The sequence below is a fragment of the Heterodontus francisci genome, chromosome 22, assembly GCF_036365525.1.
Source record: "Heterodontus francisci isolate sHetFra1 chromosome 22, sHetFra1.hap1, whole genome shotgun sequence".
NCBI classification, from domain to species: domain Eukaryota; kingdom Metazoa; phylum Chordata; class Chondrichthyes; order Heterodontiformes; family Heterodontidae; genus Heterodontus; species Heterodontus francisci.
The window spans coordinates 78153115-78174407 of record NC_090392.1 but is presented as its reverse complement, the minus strand read 5'-3'; the positions used below and the strand labels follow the sequence as shown (position 1 = coordinate 78174407).

Below are 21293 nucleotides of genomic sequence, written 5' to 3'. Positions count from 1 at the left end.
AGTTCCCATCCTTGTTTTCAAATCCCTCCCATGGCCTCACCGCTCCTTAACTCTAACCTCCTCTAGCCCTACAACTCCGATATCTGGCTCCTCCCAATTCTAGCTTCTTCTGAATCCCCAATTTTAATAGCCCCACCATTGGCAGCCATGCCTTCAACTGCCTGGACCCTAAGCTCTGGAATTCAATATCTAAACTTCTCCGCCCCTTGACCTCACTATCCTCCTTTAAGCCGTCACTTAAATCCTACCTCTGACCAAAGTTTTGATCACCTGTCTTAATATTTTCTTATGTGGCATGGTGTCAATTTTTTGATATTGGCTCCTGTGAAGTGCCTTGGGATGTTATACCACGTTAAAAGGTGTTGCACAAATGCAAGTTGCTGTAACTTTTACATTTTTTCCGTTTGTTTATCTCAATTTTTATTCACTCTCTTCTGTAAGATAGGCAAACCTTCCCTTTCAAATACACATACGAGACTGCGCTGCAATCCAGTTAGTCACTGCGATAACAGTTGTGCGCATTACCCCTCCGAACATATTCACACCTATCTTGCAAATGTCAACTCTACATAATCGCAATCCTGCATATTTTTCTCTTGTCCACATTGGGGAATTTGCTGTCAGTTGACTTATTGCGGAAAAAAACATCTTCCAATTTTGTCGTGATCAGTTTCTGCTTTTCCATGCAAAGAAACCAGCGGACCACAGGTGAAACTCCACATTTGCTCATGTTGCCAAGAAAATCAAGCAATTCCATCTCTCTTGTACTTCACTGCCTATTCTCTATGGGTAACAATTTGTGCTTCCCCTTCACTAGATTGAAAACTGGAAATGAAAAACACAATCCAAATATTTAAACCACTACAGATGACCATAACAACTTTCCTTCTCTCACCAAATTCCCGCTCAACCTATTATCATATCCAGGACACTACACAATTGGTGCTATCTGCTGGAAGAAAGGCTCACATATTAAACACCTGATATTTTGGTGAGGTATCTAGGGCAGGCAAACAGCAACCAAATACGTTCAGATCAAAGCCCATAAAACCTTATTTTATTAATGTTGCACCTGGTTACGAGTCATTACAACCTCAAATGCCTAGGCAAAAGTAAATGGTTACAACTTACCTCCCACAGGACAGGGCAGCATTTCCCCCTCCAAACGAGCCTCAACGTCACCGCCGCTACAAGTATCACCTGAGATTTTACGGTAACTGGGAAAACAAATAAAAAAGGTACATGTCTATTTACTTTTGGACTAAATTACATAGCATTTCCAATCATTCTTAAATCCAAAATAAAAAGACTAATTATCAAGATCATCTTCAACCAAGTTTTAACATGGCAGAATTGTCTACATTACAACAGTGATGAGGTTTAACAACTAATTCCTGGGCTGCAAAGCACGTTAGGATGTCCTGAAGTCACGAATTGGCACTAAATAAATGAATGTGAATTGCATAAATACAGTTTTAGTTAATTTGAGAACTGTTGTAAACGCACAACAGTCCTTACTGAACATTTACCCCTTTGTTCGTTTGTATGTGGAGAAAACAGGGCAGGGCACAGGTGGAGCATACATGTTGCCCGTAAAGTCTGGATCAGGGGCGCAGACCTCTGCTGGCAAGTCCTCACCCATCGTGAAGCCAAAATCACTAAAAGAAAGTATGCATTAAAAAAATCATTGGCAGGAAATCTGCATTTTTAAAAACACATTCAACAAAACACTGCTCGCAAATATTAAAAAAAGTTAAGAAAAACCATAATAGGATTATATGTAAAATAATCAAGAAACTTTTTTTTAAGTATATTTCAGACAGAATATATGCATAATTTTTGAACACAACTCTCATTGTATTTTCTGAGCACATCTTGCACAAATTAATTTCAAATCCGATGTATACTTGTCACCTCTGATTTCACTTAGTTTTTACTCAATACTAAACAAACACCATATCCTGCAACTAAATACAAGCAGTTCCATGAGAGATCCACAAATGCGTATTCAACACATCAGTACATATCTGCAGTAGGATAATAAATCCTTAGAAAACATAGGGCGCTGCGCTAAATTTAGAAACGCCAGGTTATTCAACCCCTCAAGCCTGCTCCAGCATTCAATTAGATCATGGTGATTTGTACCTCAACTGCATTTAGCTGCATTAGCGTCCTGTTCCTCAATATCCTTACCCAACAAAAATCTAGCAATCTTATGTTTTTTGAAGCTCTGTCTCCTAGCATTTACAGCCTTTTGGGGGAGTGAACTGCAGCTTTCTACAATCCTTTGTGTGAAAGAGTGCTTCCAGATTTCATTCCTGAATGACCAAGCTCCAATTTTATAATATAATTTCAGAATCTTCTGACACACATCTTCATAGAATGAGTTCAACATTTTTAAATCATTTCAAGTTCAACAAGTAACTTGCTTCACAAATGTTCTCAGCAACAAGTTACTAGTTTTCAGATTTGGTGTTTATATATTTGAACTGATGCACAATCCAACAAAGAATTTGAATTAGAAAAATACAATGTCCAAAATTTGCTAAATCCAAAACGAGCAGCATTTAAGCAAATTCACTTCACGCCTATATTCTCCTCTGCCCTAATAAAAGTGTAAACTCCTCATTAGGTATGGCTCTCCAGATGCTGGCTACTCTATTATTTCATTCAGGTGCCCATTTTTAGAGTCAGAGTCACTTACGGCAAAGGAGGCCATTCAGCCCATCAAGTCCATGTCGGCTCTCCATGGAGCTATCCTGTTAGTGCCACTGCCCTGTTGGATCCCCGTAGCCCTGCAAGTCTATTTCTCTCAGGTGGCCATCCAAATTCCTCGTGAAATCATTGATTGGATCTGCTTCCACTGGCCTTGTAAGCAGTGAGGTCATTACCACCTGCTGCCTAAAAAAGTGCTTCCTCATATTCCTCCTGCATCTTTTGCCTAAAATTTTCAATGTGTCCCCTAGTCCTTGCACCATTAGTTAAGGGGAACAGTTTTTCCTTGTCTAACATACGTCATAATTTTGTACAATTGTATTAAATCTCCCCTCAATCTCCTCTGTTCTAAGGAGAACAAACCCAGGTTTTCCAACCTAACCTTGTAACTAAAATCCTCCATCCCTGGAACCATTCTGGTAAATCTGATCTGTACCCTCTCAAGGACCCTTACATCCTCCCTCAAGTGTGGTGACCAGAACTAGACAATACTCCAGTTGGGGCCTAAACAGAGCTTTATTAAGGTTCAGCATAACTTACCTGCTTTTGTACTCTATGCCTCTATTTAATGAAGCCCAAGATCCCATATGTTTGACTAACTACTCTCTCAATATGTCCTGCCATCTTCAAAGAACGAAGCAAATGTACCCCCAGGCCCCTCAGTTCCTGCACACTCTTTAGAACTGTGCCATTAAGTATTTAGTGCCTCTCCCTATTCCTTCTGCCAAAAATGCATCAGCTCACATGCATCAATATTAAATTCCACCTGCCACCTGCCTGCCCACGCTACTAGCCTATGTCCTGTTGCAGGCAGTTCGTATCATCCTCATTGTTTGCTCCACCTCCAAGTTTGGAGTCATTAGCAAATTGAGATTCTACTCTGTATGCCAAGATCCAAGACATTTATGTATAGCCAAAAAAAAAAGCGATACCGGCATTGACCTTTGGGGAACACCACTGTCTACCATCCTCCAATCTGAAAAACAACCATTTACTACAATTCACTGTTTTCTGTTCTTATTGGACACTGACCCTCCTGTTCCACGAGCCTCAAATTTTGTTAACCAGCCTTTTATGTGGTACCTTATCAAACGTTTTCATAAAACCATATAAACAAGATCCACTGCATTCCCTTCATCAGCCTTCTCTGTTACTTCATCAAAAAACTCAATTAAAATTAGTCAAGCATGATCTGCCTTTTACAAATCCACGCTGGCCATCCTTAATTAACTCAAACCTAAGTATCCGTTGATATTTTCCCCGATTGTTTCTGAAAACTTACCCACCTCTGATGTTAAACTAACTGGCCTGTAGTTGCTAGGATTGTCCGGACACCCTTTCTTGAATAAGGGTGCCACATTTGCCACTCTCGAATCTTCTGGCACCTCCCCCATGTCCAGGGAAGTTTGGAAGATTCTGGCAAGGATCATGTGATTCTAACCAACAAGTGTCAGTTGACTCTTCAATCATCTGGTGGACATTACCACGCCCAATGCTGTCCTTAACCTGATGTTCACAAATATAGAAGCCCAACGCAATTTTTTCCTCCCGAACTTATGACTGCTGTGGCCATCCGCGGCACCCCTGTGTCATCCCTGCTGAGATCAGTTATTTCAACACAAACCAGAGATCAAATTTGGAACCTTCCTTCATCTGCTTGGCTCAACTATCCTTGGCAAAAGCGTGACCTATTACGATCAGATAACCCAGATTTAGTTAATAGAATTTACTGATAATTAGAGATTTTTAAACTGGTAATAATAAACTGCATGTGCATTTTGAAAGAATATTTGATGCATTCAAATACATGACCAAGTCAGTACTGTACTCTTCCAACAGGAGTCATGATTTGACATAAAATTTAAAATAGACAGTTGAGTTATTTCATTGCAGGAAGCAATCTCCTCACAACACTATCAAAGGTCACGACTGGGTAGTCTGCCTTCCTCAGCTAGGACATGGTCCATTATGCAGGGAGGCCAGAATAACTTCTTTCCCATACATTATGTATCAGAGCCTTGCATTAAACCTCCACAAGAACAAACTGAAACGGACAACGAATCCAAATATTGTACTGCACGATATATTTACAACATCACTCTGCTGAAAAAATTAAGCAACGGATGGTCTGGTACTAGGCAAATAATATCAGAGAGAATAAAATATAATGGTGATAGACAAATTTAGAGGGCACATCCTTTATATAAATAATATAGGTTACTATATTACTTTTCACTGCAATGTAGTGCAGTTACAAAGCCCAACAGTCATTGATTTTTTTTTTTTTTAAAAAGCTTGCTCTATTAGTTACCATTCATAGTCCTCTCTTGTACAGGAACAGTTGCTGACTGTGATTGGCCTGTCAAAATCTTCTCCATTGAAACAGGTTGCATGTGGAGTTCTTCGCTTGTAGACAATTTTTCGGCCAAGCAAACATTCATTCCCACGCTCATCAGAGGGGGACCACAGTTTGTAATCAGTGTCAGAGCAAGGTACTCCTTAAAGAGAGAGATAGAACTTGCATTTCCACATTTAAAATAGACCTGCACTTTGGATAAATTTGCAACTGTAAATATTTTTCCAACTTGATACAGAATTCTGTTTGGAATAATGTTTTATATTGAAGTGATTACAGGCTGTGTTAATGGATTGCTGGATGCCGTTAAACATTATCTACTGACTATATTGGTTCCCCAGTGGAGTGTATAATACAGGTAATTGCAGATAGAGTTAAAAAAAATAGTAACTGGCAGTCAGCCACCTCCTGTATGGCTACACTTTGATTCCCACATGCATTATACCCAAATCAGCAAGGTCAGTCCTTTCTAGGGAACCTTCTGGATTATTCATACAAAAAGTGGAAAGGAATCAGCATTGCATCATTTCATGCTCATACAAAACCTGGGTTGAGAGTGGGGGTGGGTAGAATGTATAAATTAAATTCATAAGCAAACAATCCCCCTTACATAATGAACCTGCTAACAAGCAAAAATTAACTAGAAATTTAGTGGGAGATTCTGACACACTGTCTCTGAAATGGAAAAGTTGGTTTATCTGCTCCGAGGTAATTAGTAAGTTGGCTACCTAGTATTGCCTTTTTTTGTGAAAATGCAATCTTTAATAAACAGACTTTATTTTTCAGATGGATACGCAGGAAATATTTAAATCATTAAAACACAGTTGTAAAAGATGCAAACCAGGAACATAATTTGGTCTGCAAATGTTATCTAACCAGAAGGATAATGCTAAAGAGCAGCAAACATGATTCAGTTTACTAAAGCAAGTACAAGTCAAAATGGGTTTAGATCATTTTTAATATCTATTCACTGTTCTAGGAATAGATAGGTAATGTAGCTTAAACTGTACCCTCATCCCTCCCTGGATTTTCTTCAATTTTTGGTAGCATTGCTTTTTCACAATTCATTCCTGCTGGTCCCATCTCTCTTCAGCTCATCTTAAATGATGGCACAGCAGTGCATCCATGTTGTGCGTCATAGCACCAGGTGACATGTGGCCAACAATGTTATAGATTGCCAATTGTTACTCCCACCCACAATGGCATTCCCAGCCTGTCAAGGCAACAGGAGCCCCGATTTGTTTTCTTTTTTCAAGATTTCAGGATAGGTTCACTTAAAAACATCTGAAACCACATGCTCTAATGCACAATTAAAAAATGAAAATGTATCACAACTTACAATGCGAGGCTTTAAGATAAATGTAGAATGCACCACTATTTAAAGCATCGATAATACCGTTACCGTAGCGAGTAAAGAATCATCTCAGTAAACTTCAAAAAATATTTTTTTTTTTTTAAAAAGACACAAGAAAAGCTCTAGGTTTCATCAATGCTTTATGTGGAGTTAGTGAATAACAACTAGAGCAGCTAATCGAAGCTCTATAAATTACTACCCATGCCCCTAAACCGGAGGTGCTGAAACCTATTGAAACACGCTGAAAATCTAAGCATGTGGAGTTTGGTTAAGGACAGGAACCAGTATGAATGCAATGCCTCTACAATGTTCACAGTGCAGGGGTTCATGCATGAGAGAAAAACTTGAGGATTTCCAGAGAAGCTGCAAAACAGTCACTATCTTCAGATGTGACTAAGCAAGGGAATTTAAGAAAAGCATAATTAAGAATGCCTTCAAGAAAATCTATGGAGATAATATGGTCAGTGTTCAGGTCAAGGTTATAGCCTGTTTACTTCTCCTCCCAACAGAAGAACAGGGGAAAGAGGGTTGAGTTTCATAAAAAACTAAAATCAACATGAACCTACCCAATGCTAATGTTGTGTTGATCTGCAGTATAAGCCAACTGTGGGACTGTTCCGCATATGAGCCAAAGATTGTAAAGACGGTGCTTTTCTCTCCTGGCTCTGTGAGCAATCCATATATAACAACAGCCTTTTGAGTGAAGTTAAAGATCTTCCATGTCTCTCCCTCATTGGTGCTATACCTTTTTGTTGAAAAGAGATTGATGCACAAGTAAAACAATGCCATAGTTCTACTGCTTTCAAACAGCTGAGGAATTTTCACATGTACACATCTCTTTAGTGTATTAAATTCATACTATATTGTGAATTGCATATTTACAAAAATAATGCTTGTAAAATATGATCAGCAAATCCAAATTAACTACTATTCTAGGGTTAGGGATGGGGAAAGTAACCAAAAAGATATTATAAAAGTAAAATTGAAAATAAAGGTTTTGTAGAGCTTGTAATGATTGTCATTTTATTTTTAAGGTTGGAAAAGTACAGTCAATTCATTGGTTTACTCACTTCAGTTGATTAGTAGGGGATCCCTGAGGAATTGCCAACAGGATTCCTCCATGGTCAGCCCAAGAGTAATAGTGTGGACCTTCAAGGGCCTGAACAAGAGTCACAAAAGCCATATTCAGAATGCAATTAAATTGTCTTTACACTTATATTTTTTCCTTTTCCCTTGGATGTTACTTTCTCATCACTTACCAAATGGGTTTGTTTGTGTGGTACACTATTTAAAAAGGGAGGTAGAGAGAAAGCAGGGAATTATAGAGCAGTCAGCCTGACGTCAGTAGTGGGGAAAATTCTCGAGTCCATTATCAAAGATTCTATAGCAGAGCACTTGGAGAACAGTGGTAGAATTGGACACAGTCACATGGATTTACGAAAGGGAAATCATGCTTGACAAATCTACTAGAATTCTTCGAGGATGTAACTAGTAGAGTTGATGAGGGGGAGCCAGTGGATGCGGTTTATTTGGACTTACAGAAGGCTTTCGACAAAGTCCCACATAACAGATTAGCATGTAAAATTAAAGTGCGTGGGATTGGAGGTAGTGTATTGCGATGGATAGAAAATTGGTTGGCAGACAGGAAACAAAGAGTAGGGATAAATGGGTCTTTTTCTGAATGGCACGCAGTGACTAGCGGGGTACCGCAGGGGTCGGTGCTAGGACCCCAGCTATTCACAATATACATTAACGATTTAGATGAGGGAACTAAATGTAATATCTCCAAATCTGCAGATGACAAAACTGGGTGGGAGGGGGAGTTGCAACAAGGATGCAGAGAGGCTTCAGGGTGATTTGGACAAGTTGAGTTAGTGGGCTAATGCATGGCAGATGCAGTATAATGTGGATAAATGTGAGGTTATCCACTTTGGGAGCAAAAATAGCAAGGCAGATTATCTGAATGGCTATAAACTAAGAGGGGAATATGCAGCGTGACCTGGGTGTTCTCGTACACCAGTCGCTGAAGGTAAGCATGCAGGTGCAACAGGCGGTAAAAAAGACAAATGGTATGTTGGCCTTCATAGCGAGAGGATTCGAGTACAGGAGCAGGGATGCCTTGCTGCAATTATACAGGGCCTTGGTGAGGCCACACCTGGAATAGTGTGCGCAATTTTGGTCTCATCATCTGAGGAAGGATGTTCTTGCTATAGAGGGAGTGCAGTGAAGGTTTACCAGACTGATTCCTGAGATGGCGGAAATGACGCATGAGGAGAGATTGAGTCGGTTAGGATTATATTCGCTGGAGTTCAGAAGTGGGGGGGTGGATCTCATAAAACCTATAAAATATAATAACAGGACTTGACATGGTAGATGCAGGAAGGATGTTTCCGATGGTGGGGGAGTCCAGAACCATAGTCTAAGGATACGGGGTAAACCTTTCAGGACTGAGATGAGGAGAAATTTCTTCACCCAGAGAGTGGTGAGCCTGTGGAATTCACTACCACAGAAAGCAGTTGAGGCCAAAACATTTTATGTTTTCAAAAGGAGTTAGATATAGCTCTTGGGTCTAAAGGGATCAAAGGGTATGGGGCGAAAGCCGGAACAGGCTACTGAGTTGGATGATCAACCATGATCATAATGAATGGCGGAGCAGGCTCGAAGGGCCAAATGGCCTACTCCTGCTCCTATTTTTTCTATGTAATCAAATGATTGACAACCCAAAAATTCACCATTCCATAACCTTTGACTTCAAAAGATGCACAAGACAGATCAAGCAACTCTTCCTCTCCAATTTTTCCTTCATTCTTGTGCAAAGTATCCAGCCTCCAGTTAAACTCACTCCTTACTCTAGCACTTCTGCATCTTAATTATAATCCTGTAGTACATTTTATATTGATATGGAAGGGTTTATGACGACGCAAAGTTTTTTTTTGCCAAGTAAGTCAAATATGAGAGTGTCAGGGCACTCGACTACCACAGACAGTTTATGTAATACAGATAAAGGAACAATCTCTGCTCAGTCTGTTTCAACCAGCATTACTAGTGTGGACTGGTGGAAAATAAGTAGCCTGTAAAATTTTTGACAATACTATAACCGGTGGTCATCAATTTAGCATCATCTTTCACATGTCTAGGTTTGGCAGAGAAAAAAAAAACACTAACCCAATAGAGAAATTTCAGAAATTATAGTTGCTTGGGGTCTCAAAAAAAAAAGGTATATTTCTATAGCCCCTTTCACATCTTCAAGATGTCCCAAAGCGTGTACAGCTAATGATGTGTTTTTGAAGTAGTCACTGTTGTAATGTAGAAAACGCAGCAGCCAATTTTCATACAGCGAGCTCCCACAAACAGCAATTTTAAAAAAATTATTAGTTCAAGGGACATGTGCATCTCAGGGCCAGCATTTATTGCCAATCTGTAATTACCTGAGATAATGACCAGATAACTTGTTTCAGTGGTATTGGTTAAGGGATAAATATTAACCAGCAACCCAGGTGAACTCCTCTGCTCTTCTTTGAAGAGGTCATGGCCACCAGGCTACTTATTTTCCACCAGTCCACACTAGTAATGCTGGTTGAAACAGACTGAGCAGAGTTGTCCTCCAGAATAAGATGGCTGGGCCAACCTGCATTCTGAACCACGTCTACATCTGTTGGTTATTTCTTGGCAATCAAATGCTGAGTAATCTTGACAGCAGTTTCTGTGGTTGTTACCACAGACAGCTCAAGGTTTGAGCTAGCAATAGGGTTATTCCCCTAAACAGAAATAAACAATAAAAATCCTACACTACCTCATATAGTCCATCATAGCAGGAGTGCCAATCCCACTTATCAACTTAACTGCCTTTTGTAATCTCTTTCAAGCTCTTTGCCACCTCGCAGTCTGTGGGACATTATCCAATTGCATGCAATATGCAGCATTGGGGCTAGATCAGTGCTTTGTACAAATTAATTATCTCCTGGTACTTGAGCCCCACTTCTTGAACTATAGATCTTAAGATACCATTTGCCCTTTTTACCAGCACTACACATTGTGCTAACGAATGGATTGAAACTGCAAGATATTCCTCCATGATTTCCTCTACACTATTCTCCATTTCTTTTGCACTTCCCAGTTAGTTTCCTTTCTCCGCTTTGTGCCTTTCCATTTCTCTACATTAAAAGCAGCAATTGTTTGGCCCCAATTCCTTACGCAGAACCTTCAGCAACTATTCTATTTACTGATCAGGTTTACAATTTTTCCAATTTGGAATTATCAGCAAACTCGGGACCACTCTGTTACAAGGCCTTCTCCAAAATGTATCAAACAATGCAAAACTTTTATTTGCCCATTCTAAAAGCAATGTGTCCACATTTTTCAATTAGTTAGAATTTAAAACCCTGCATTTTATTAGTGCAGCTAGGTTCTGATGACAAACTGATTTTGTACAAAAGCACATTACCTCACGCCACCGAGCCCCAGCACTACTTGAAACATACACATTTGGTTTGTTTGCCAAGTTCTTGCCAATGGAACCTGAGGGAGGGGAAGGAAGAGGAGAAACACATGAAATTACTGCTACATCCTTTGATGAATACAGCACAGTTCAAGGCAAATATTGAAAATATTAGGTTATAGCTGGGTTGCAATTCATATCTTGTCATATGTACTTTCTTCTAAGAACACATTCTACATATCTAAAATTCTTAAGATTAGTATATGAAAGATGACAAACCTGTAATGACCAAATAATAAAAGGAATAAAGTTTTAAATTTGCAGAGCACTGTGAAAAAGGGCTATAATTACCTTGTCTGTACCAGTGAGATAATGTGGACATGCAAACAGCAGACTTGAGGGAATGCACCTTCGTTACCCAATTACACAGCAAGTCAAATTATGAATTTTAAATATCGGAGCATTTCACTTGATCATTAAACTGCCAATTCAATGTTGATAATGGCAGCAGAATGCTCAATTATTCTTTCCCTTCATCATATCTGTTGAACTAAAGATATAGTCTGGATTTTTGTTCAGCTGCTTTTATCTCAAGTCACTGAAACTCACTTTCTCTTTCACCTATGAATTAGATTCAGTAGTACATTTAAATCTATTTCCTACAAAAAACCCTATTTCGTTATCAATGTTGTTTAAAAGGGTTTTGATCTGTAAGACATCTTATCTCTTGAATACAAATGAATTACAAAGTATGACTGTTGTACACACAAGTACTACAACTACTAAAAAGACATGCATTTGTATCGTGTTTTTAGCATAGGAAAAAGCACTTCACAGAAGGTGTCAATTTTTGTCTCACTACCAAAGGTAGAAAAGCAGAGATTAAAAAAGGTGACTAAAAGTTTGGTCAAAGGTGAGTTTTAAGGAGGTTCTTAAAAAGGGAGGCACAAGGATCGAGGGAGGGAATTCCAGAGCTCAGCACCTAGATGGCAAAAGACACAGCCAACTATGGTGTGGCAAAGGAAGTGGAGAATGCACAAGGTGCGAGTTGGAAGAATACAGACTTCAGAGTTTTAGGGCTGGAGGAGGTTAGAGAGATAGGGGAGGCCATGAGGAGGAAAATTTGAATATGGTTGAGAATTTTATATTTAAGGTCTTTTGGGGGTGGGGGGCAGGAGGAAAAAAAATCAGAAACCAAATGTAGACCAGTAAGCACAGGGAGCTGTTAACCAGCTTAAGTAACAGTTTAAATAACCACAAGCACTTTTGAACTTGCATGGCAGAGCTTGCTGTCCATTTCATGGGACAGTGGGAGGAAAAAAAAGGTTCAAGAAAAAAAACCTCAACTTTTCCTCCGATAACCATGCCCAAAGTTTGTAATGCTAAAGTAGCCTTCAAATAAAATCAGTTGACAAGATTAATGTTCAGAAATGCTGGTAAAGCATAAAAGAATGAACCTGCATTTATACAGCACTTTTCAAACCACTTCATACCAATGAAGTACTTTTGAATTGTCGTTGCTGTAGTGGTGTAGGGAAAGCCAGCAGCCTATTTGCACACAGTAAGGTCCCACAAGCCATGAAATATAAGACCAGATAATCTGTTTTAATGAAGTCGGTTGAGGGATAAATATTGGCTGGAGAACTCCCTTGTCCTTCAAATCATGCCATGGGACTATTCCAAGTCCATCTAGGAGGATAGATGGATCCACATTTTAATATCAAAAACTACCTCCAACAGAACATTTACTCAGTACTGCACTGAAATGCTATTGTAGATTATGTGCACAAATCTCCAGTGTGGGGCTTGAACCCACAACTTTTTGACTCAGATTGGCAAGTTTTAGAGGATTTATTTTTTTTCTTAATTTTCAAGCTCTACAAAGAACAAAGAAAATTACAGCACAGGAACAGGCCCTTCGGCCCTCCAAGCCTACGCCGCTCCAAATCCTCTATCTAAACCTGTCGCCTATTTTCTAAGGGTCTGTACCTCTTTACTTCCTGCCCATTCATGTATCTGTCTAGATACATCTTAAAAGACGCTATCGTGCCTGCGTCTACCACCTCCGCTGGTAATGCGTTCCATGCACCCACCACCCTCTGCGTAAAGAACTTTCCACGCATAGCCCCCCTAAACTTTTTCCCTTTCACTTTGAACTCGTGTCCCCTTGTAATTGAATCCCCCACTCTGGGAAAAAGCTTCTTGCTATCCACCCTGTCTATACCTCTCATGATATTGTACACCTCAATCAGGTCCCCCCTCAACCTCAGTCTTTCTAATGAAAATAATCCTAATCTACTCAACCTCTCTTCATAGCTAGCGCCCTCCATACCAGGCAACATCCTGGTGAACCTCCTCCGCACCCTCTCCAAAGCATCTACATCCTTTTGGTAATGTGGCGACCAGAACTGCACGCAGTATTCCAAATGTGGCCGAACCAAAGTCCTATCCAACTGTAACATGACCTGCCAACTCTTATACTCAATACCCCGTCCGATGAAGGAAAGCATGCCGTATGCCTTCTTGACCACTCTATTTACCTGCGTTGCCACCTTCAGGGAACAATGGACCTGAACACCCAAATCTCTCTGTACATCAATTTTCCCCAGGACTTTTCCACTTACTGTACAGTTCACTCTTGAATTGGATCTTCCAAAATGCATCACCTCTACCTCAGGACTGGGACACAAATCTAAGCTGAGACTTCAGGACAGTACTGAGGGAGTTTTGCTTAGTTACAGATGACGTTCGGTCAATAAAAAGTTGAACAGAGGCCCTGAATGCATGTTCAAATGATTATAAAGCCCATGGCACTATTTGAAGAATGTGAAATTCTCCCAATATCCAGACCAACCTTAATTATCACCATCAAAAGACAGATCAACCGGTCAGCTACCACTTTTGAGTTTGTGGAACACTGGCACAAAATTAAAATAAAAGCAAAATATTGCAGATGCTAGAAATCTGAAACAAAAACAAAAAGTGCTGGAAACACTCAGCAGGTCTGGCAGCATCTGTGGAGACAGAAGCAAAGTTAACCTATCAGGTCTGTGACCTTTCATCAGAACTGCAGTGTAAAATCACTGCTTTGTTCACTGCCTATGAATTTATGATGTTTCAGGGACATAGAAGGCACCAATAGCAGCAAGTTGTACAGAAAGAGCTGGAAAGTATTGCAATAGGCCAGTACACAAAACATCAAGTGCAGTTTCAAGCCACATAGCACAGAGTTCTCAATTTCTACTGCATTGCTATGGGGAAAAACCCTCAAAGAAAAGACGAATTTATTAACTCATTTACCTCCTTGTGATTAAATAAAAAGCCATTTTATACAGCCTTGAGCATGCTGCCTGGCGAACCACAGCTGATGGGAAGAAACCCTCTGGAGTTAAGAAGAACGAGAGGTGATCTCACTGAAACTTATAAACATTGTTAGAGGGCTTGACAGGGTAGATGCAGAGAGGCTGCTTCCCCTGGCTGGAGAGTCTAGAACTAGGGGCAGAGTCTCAAATTAAGGGGTTAGCCATTTAGGACTGAGAGGAGGAGGAATTTCTTCAAAGGGTTGTGAATTTTGGAATTCTCTATCCCAGAGGGCTTTGGATGCTCAGGCATTGAGTTTATTCAAGACGGAGATAGATAGATTTTTGGATACTAAGATAATCAAGGGATACGGAGATTGGCTGAGAAAATGGAGAAGTTGAGGTTAAAGATCAATTATGATCCTACTAAATGGCAGAGCAGACTCAAGTGCCCATATGTCCTATTACTATTTCTTGTGTTCTTGTGCATAGCTCCAGATGCCAGGAAATGGACAAAAAATATATAGAGTTAATGTTCAGAATGCACATAATTCTCTAGTTCCAACATTATCTTGAAGATTACTGGAGCTAGAGTGAAGTTAGTTCAGATCTGTTCTGCTGCCAGGTGTAGCTACTTCACAGTAACACTATTTCGTACAAATGCAAATGTACAAAAGACAGCCAGTGCCAATTGAAAGTACTAGACACACCAGTACTATCAGATTCAATTTGTATTGTACAAATACTATTCATTACACTACTGTGGTGTGAGAAAGGGGCATAGTTTTTGCTGTTCTTACAGACAGGGAGCAGCACATGTAAAGAGTCCATCCAATTTTCCATCAACTTAAAAATCAGATAGACTCTACATTTAACTGTGTCAGGCAACCCAGTATTGTAGGAAGAAAAGGAAAATCTGCCTTGCTCTCTAAATGACCACTGAACCAACATTGGCCTAAAAATAGCCAATCTTAAGTTAGGTGATGGTTTTCCATTAGAGTGAATGGAAACGGTTTCTAGGCAGAAGGTACTGTAAGTGAGTTTATAAAATCTACAGAGGAAGGCCAGTATTAAATAAAGTCATTTACTAGATTTCTTTTGGTAAACAAAAAGCATCACCTGTAGCAATAATAAGGCCTGGTGCCGACTCCTTGGAAAGGATGGGCATTCTGCGGAGCTGGAAGTTCAGCAGCTGGCTGTAACGCTGTGCCAGGTGAAGCGAGCAGCCTTGGTCTAACTGCAAAAAGAAAAAAAGTATCTAATAATCCCAACTTCTACTTCAAAAAAAAAACACTGAATCATTAAGTTCAAAATTTAAAACCCTGGGTCCTCACTGGCCTAGTTGCTAATTGCAGCAAGTAACAGAGCTACATAGATCAGGGGTTTCAGGTTCCTGAAGCGCTTTGGGACGTTTTATGATGTTAAGGGCGCTATAAAAGTTGTTGTTGGTCCCTTCCAGCTGAGTTTGTGAACCTGTCAAGACAGCAATAGGATCAGAGCACCTCTGGGTTTGGGGGACAGGAGGAATTTATGAAAGAGAAGTCCACTCCCAATAATTATCCATTGACAAGTTATAAAATTGTGGAGATCAGGCTTTATGATTCTCCCCCTCCCCATGAATCTCTAATAACAGGCCAACATTGCCAAAAGAAGCTACATGGGCAAGGCAAGAGATAAAACAGTATCTATGGAACCATATGCTGGCAAGAACTTTGCATCTTAAAGAAAGACGACAACTACAACCCAATTAAAGGCCTGCTCAGGTCAGGAAAAAGAACCCGACCCGGCCCAAGTCCCTCCAATTTTGCCCCAAGCCCGACCCAAGCATCCCTTTACTTACCTTCCGACTGGGAAGCTCTAGGAAGCTGCAGCGCATACATGATGACATCATAGTGACATCACTAGCTCACTGCGGACACTCAGTTTTGCCCCCGACTCCCAGCTCAGGTAAATTTTTTTTTAAATTTCAATACTTACCGCAGAGCACTTACTGTGCGTGTCCGGCCCAACCCGATCTGGACTCGGCCCGACTCAACCCGAGCCCGAAAACCGGACCCGACACATGTCGTTGGGTCCCGTCGAGCTTGGGTCAGGTAGCAGGCCTTTAAACCTAATATCCTAAGATACAGTACAATTTTCAAAATAGTGCATTAACTCTGCAATTTCTTTACCATCCTTACCTTACAGTTGATTTTAACACCATCACTGCCAAAGGTTGGTGCCTGCAACAGTTCCCAAGTTCCACCCTTATCAAATGTTATCACTGATCTCATGTTCTCCTCAGTGTAAAACCCATTCATATGGGTAGCGATGTAGACTCCACGCAGTCCTTCTACACGATGAATATCTGCAAATGGCTCATTTGCAAAGTACCTGAGAATTTAAGAGAAAAAAAACTTCCTTAGAAGGCAAAGGACTTTTCCTTGCTATATCACTGGGAGATCACTATACATCTCATTTAATCTTTTGTTCATCATGTGACAGAAATCACATCTGCCAAATGGAAACATATTAATTTTGTCATATGGGACACTACTGAAACTTATTTGCTGGACGTTGCAAAGGTAACAAATGAACAGCTGAAAACATAGTTGCACATTTGCATTCTGAGAGACAATGGGAGTGCTCACTGATTCAATTAATAAGATCGGCCTGGGCAATAGTGGTGCTCCACATCCTGACTGTGTAAGAGCCAAAACTCCACCCCTCACCGAGTGTGTCTGGAAAGCTTTGAAGTCCAGCAACCCCCCAAGAAGCTACTGTTTTAAAACCAAGAGATGGTCACATGACAGCTGCTGGTAAGACTGGGAGCTTTTTGAATTTTGCCACACAGAAAGGAATCAGACTGAAATTTGAACAGAAAGGAAAGAGCCTGCAACAGGGCTGACAGAAGGAAGACCTTGCTCTGTCTCTCTCCAGCAAAGTCCCAGGAAAACCACGATGGCAGCCTCTACGCTTCACTACAGACAAAGCATATCTTCGGCCTTCTGGTACCAGAGAAGCAAATTGGAAATTGTGCACGGAGGCCCAGTGAGGACTCCAAGACCTTAACTTCCACCAAGGACTTTACATCAAAGACACAAAAGATAGTACCTGTATTCCACTTATTGCCAATTCTACTTCAACCACCACCCACACCCGCGCCACCCCACCCCCGCCCCCCAATTCTTTCTTCCCCTCTGTAACTATGTGTATATTTCTCTCGTATGTATGCGAACAAGATTGTGTCGCATATTTATAGTAGTTTTAACCACATTAGAGTGATAAAGCTAAAAAACTTACATCTTTCTTGTTTAAACCTAAGAAAACCTGTCTGTTTAGTTCATTTGCAATTACCATTAGAGTGCAGTGAGCAAAGGACTCACTGAAGGGGTAAGCTTAAAAAAAACAAAAATCGCTGTGTTTAAAAGATAAACCCTGTTACGGCCAAATCAGGAAAGGAGCAAGAGGGGAGCCGGAGACCCCTTCCTTACCCGGTCATAACAATCACTAAGATATAAGTTTTATGATACGATGGGAATCCAGCAGCAAGGAAGAGAGAAGCAAGAGAATGCTTACATTAATTTTGAAGATAAAAATATGTACAAGCGATCATATGAATTATACAAGAGTCATGGGAATGGAAAAGGGTAAATCTTTAATGTCATTTCGAATTAAATGGTGTGACCAGGACAGAGGAACTAGGGAAGTAGAGAGGGTTTTAAACTAAATAGCTGGGGAAAGGGATCAAATTTGGGAAGATGTGGTAACTTAGAGTACAGACAAGGCAAGACAGAAAGGTATTAATACGAGAAATGATAAACAGACTGCAACAGGAAGGGCTAGAGAGTACCAACTAAAGAGTAAATCAGCAGTCAAGACTAGACGTTACAAAGATAATAAAAAGGAAAAACCTGAAAACTCTGTATATGAATGCACATAGCATTCGAAGCAAAACAGATGAACACAAATAGAAGTAAATAAGTACATCTGATAGCCATTACAAAGATATGGCTGCAGGATGACATAGATTGGGACCTGACTATTGATGGGTACATCACGTTTAGGAAGGACAGGAAACTAGGAAAAGGTGGAGGGGTGGCTCTGTTAATTAATGATGGTATTAACACAATAGATAGGGATGACCTAAGTTCAGGAAACCAGAATGTAGAAGAGGTTTGGGTAGAGATGAGAAAAGGCAAGAAGTCACCAGTGGGACTGGTGGACAGGCCCCCTAAAAGTAACCACACAATAGGACAGGGTATAAAGGAAGAAATAATGGGAGCTTGTCAGAAAGGTACAGCGATAATAATGGGGGATTTTAATATACATATAGACTAGAAAAATCAGATGGACAAAGGTAGTCTAGATGAGGAGTTCATAGCATGTTTCCAGGATAGTTTCTTAGAACAGCACATTCTGGAGCCAGACAGCAGGCTATACTAGACCTGGTATTATGCAACGACATAGGATTCATTGATGATTTCAGAGAAGGCACCCCTAGGTAGCAGCCATCATATGATTGAATTTTACATTCAGTTTGAGGGAGAGAAGAATGGGTCCAAGACTAGTATTTTAAACTTAAATAACAGCAATTACGAGGGCATGAAAACAGAACTAGCTAAAGTGAACTAGCAAAGTAGGTTAAGGTATAGGTCAACAGAGATGCAGTGGCAGATATTTAAGGGGATATTTCAGAATACGCAGAATAGATACATTCCAACGAGAGAGAAAAATTCCAATGGATGACCCACCATCCATGGTTAACTAAAAAAGTTAAAGATAGTATTCAACTTAAAGGAAAATGCATATAACTGTGCAAAGATGGGTGACAGGTCAGACAATTGGACTGAATATATAATACAGCAAAGAATGACAAAGAATAACTGATGAAAGGTCAGACCTGAAACGTTAACTCTGCTTCTCTCCGCAGATGCTGCCTGACCTGCTGAGTATTTCCAGCACTTTGTTTTTCTTTCAGATTTCTAGCATCTGCAGTATTTTGCCTTTATTATTATAGCATGGATAGAAGATTAGCTAGCTAACAGGAAACAGAGAGTAGGCATAAATGGGTCATTTTCTGGTTGGCAAGATGTAACGAGTGGCGTGCAGCAGGGATCAGTGCTGCGGCCAACTTTTTACAATTTATATAAATGACTTGGGTGAAGGGACTGGAGGTATGGTTACTAAATTTGCTGATGACACAAAGATAGGAAGGAAAGTAAGTTGTGAAGAGGACATACAGAGGCTACAAAGGGATATAGATAGGCTAAGTGAGTGGGCAAAGACCTGGCAAATGGAGTATAATGTGGGAAAATGTGAAATTGTCCATTTTGGCAGGAAGAATAAAAAAAGCATATTATCGAGATGGTGAGAGATTGCAGCGCTCAGATGCAGAGGGATCTGGGTGTCCTAGTGCATGAATTGCAAAAGGCTAGTGTGCAGGTTCAGCAAGTAATTAGGAAAGCTAATATAATGCTTTAATTTATTGCGAGGGGAATTGAATACTCAAGTAGGGAGGGTATGCTTCAGTTATACAGGGCATTGGTAGACCACATCTGTAGTACTGTGTACAGTACTGGTCTCCTTATTTAAGGAAGGATGTGAATGCATTGGAAGCAGTTCAGAGAATGTTTACTAGACTAATAACCGGAATGGGCAGGTTGTCTCATGAGCAAAGGTTGGACAGGTAGGCTTGTATCTGCTGGAATTTAGAAGAGCAAGAGGTGACTTGATTGAAACGTATAAGATCCTGAGGGATCTTGACAGGGTGGATGTGGAAAGGATGTTTCTCCTTGTGGAAGAATCGAGAACCAGGGTTCGCTATTTAAAAATAAGGGGTCACCCATTTAAGACAGATGAGGGGAAATTTTTTTCTCAAGAGGGTCTTGAGTCTTTGGAATTCTCTTCCTCAAAAGGCAGTTGAAGCAGAGTCTTTAAATACTTTTAAGGCAGAGGGTAGATAGATTCTTGATAAGCAAGGGGGTGAAAGGTTATCAGAGTTAGGCGGGAATGTGGGATCAAGATTACAAAATAAGATCAGCCGTGATATTATTGAATGCCGACACATACTCAAGGGGCCAACTGTCCTACTCCTGCTCCTGTTCCAAATTTGTAGGTTCGTAGAGGGGCACAGATTCAAAAATCAGTTTTAAAAAAAACTAATTAGAGCTGATTTCAGAAGGTTCATCTTTGCATAAAATGTCACAGGATAGATTTCCAAATAAAGTTATGAAGGTGGAAACTATGGAATCATTTTTTAAAAATTAGATACTGAAACAAAAGTAACTATTTGAGCCAGCGCCCAGCTACCAACCGCACATCCTGTCCATCAGAAAGACCATCTGCTTCCACCTCCGTATCTCCCACCCCTCCCCCTATTTTTGCTCACTTGTCACTAAAACCCAAAAAATGCCTTGGTTACCTCCAGACCCAACTATTCCACTGCTCTCCTCCTCTTCCTCACACTCAACTTGAACTCATCCAAAACTCTGCTGCCCATAAGCATTCCCACTCCAGACTCCACTCATCTGCAACCCATCCTTGCTGACGGACCCACAACATCTCTAATTTAAAATCAGACTCAAAAATAACATGAGAACGAGCTGGAATTCCTCCCTCTGTTCTCAAAGCTTGATGAGATTAATAGCTTTTTCTTGTTGAAAATTTCAATCTAGCTAGTTTATTGATGCTCAGCATTGCTTTCAGGATTCTGTGGTCACTGACAATATCCACCTTGATGACTACTTCACTGTTTTCCACCATTCCCCTTTAACTGCTCAGTCAATTTGATTCTTGAAATGTATGTTTGTTAAGTCCATGCTAAGCTACAAATGCAATCAGTGTTACGTGATCTGTTAAGACTTAAATTATAACTAAATAATAAATAAGAGTAAACATATTGGGCTGAAAATGCACAAAGGAAAAACAAAGTATTTTATGAATGTTAAGACAGATGAAGCCATACAATTTGAAGGCCAAGAAATTGAAAAAGTGATTGAATACAAACATCTGGGCCAAACATTAAAGATGGAGGATTTTACAAATGAAGAAGTATGAGTAGGATTAGGGGAGGATGGAGCTGTTTTAAGAGGTAGAGATATTCTGCATCTTAAGAAAATACTACTGGCATTAAGGAGGAGGGTGCATGAT

General features: G+C 40.2%; 1 protein-coding gene across 2 annotated transcripts in view; it reads right to left on the bottom strand.

Annotated features, from left to right (window-relative positions):
* The window catches only part of sorl1 (sortilin-related receptor, L(DLR class) A repeats containing), a 185587-nt gene that overhangs the window by 71547 nt on the left and 92747 nt on the right, over window positions 1–21293 (bottom strand). For both annotated transcript variants that reach the window (XM_068054134.1, XM_068054135.1), the window contains exons 9-16: window positions 16343–16535; window positions 15282–15399; window positions 10870–10943; window positions 7496–7584; window positions 6992–7170; window positions 5027–5213; window positions 1530–1658; window positions 1132–1217 (exon numbers count right to left, since the gene is read on the bottom strand). In XM_068054134.1, coding sequence (XP_067910235.1) covers window positions 1132–1217; window positions 1530–1658; window positions 5027–5213; window positions 6992–7170; window positions 7496–7584; window positions 10870–10943; window positions 15282–15399; window positions 16343–16535 — 1055 coding nt within the window. The remainder of the gene's footprint in view (window positions 1–1131; window positions 1218–1529; window positions 1659–5026; window positions 5214–6991; window positions 7171–7495; window positions 7585–10869; window positions 10944–15281; window positions 15400–16342; window positions 16536–21293) is intronic.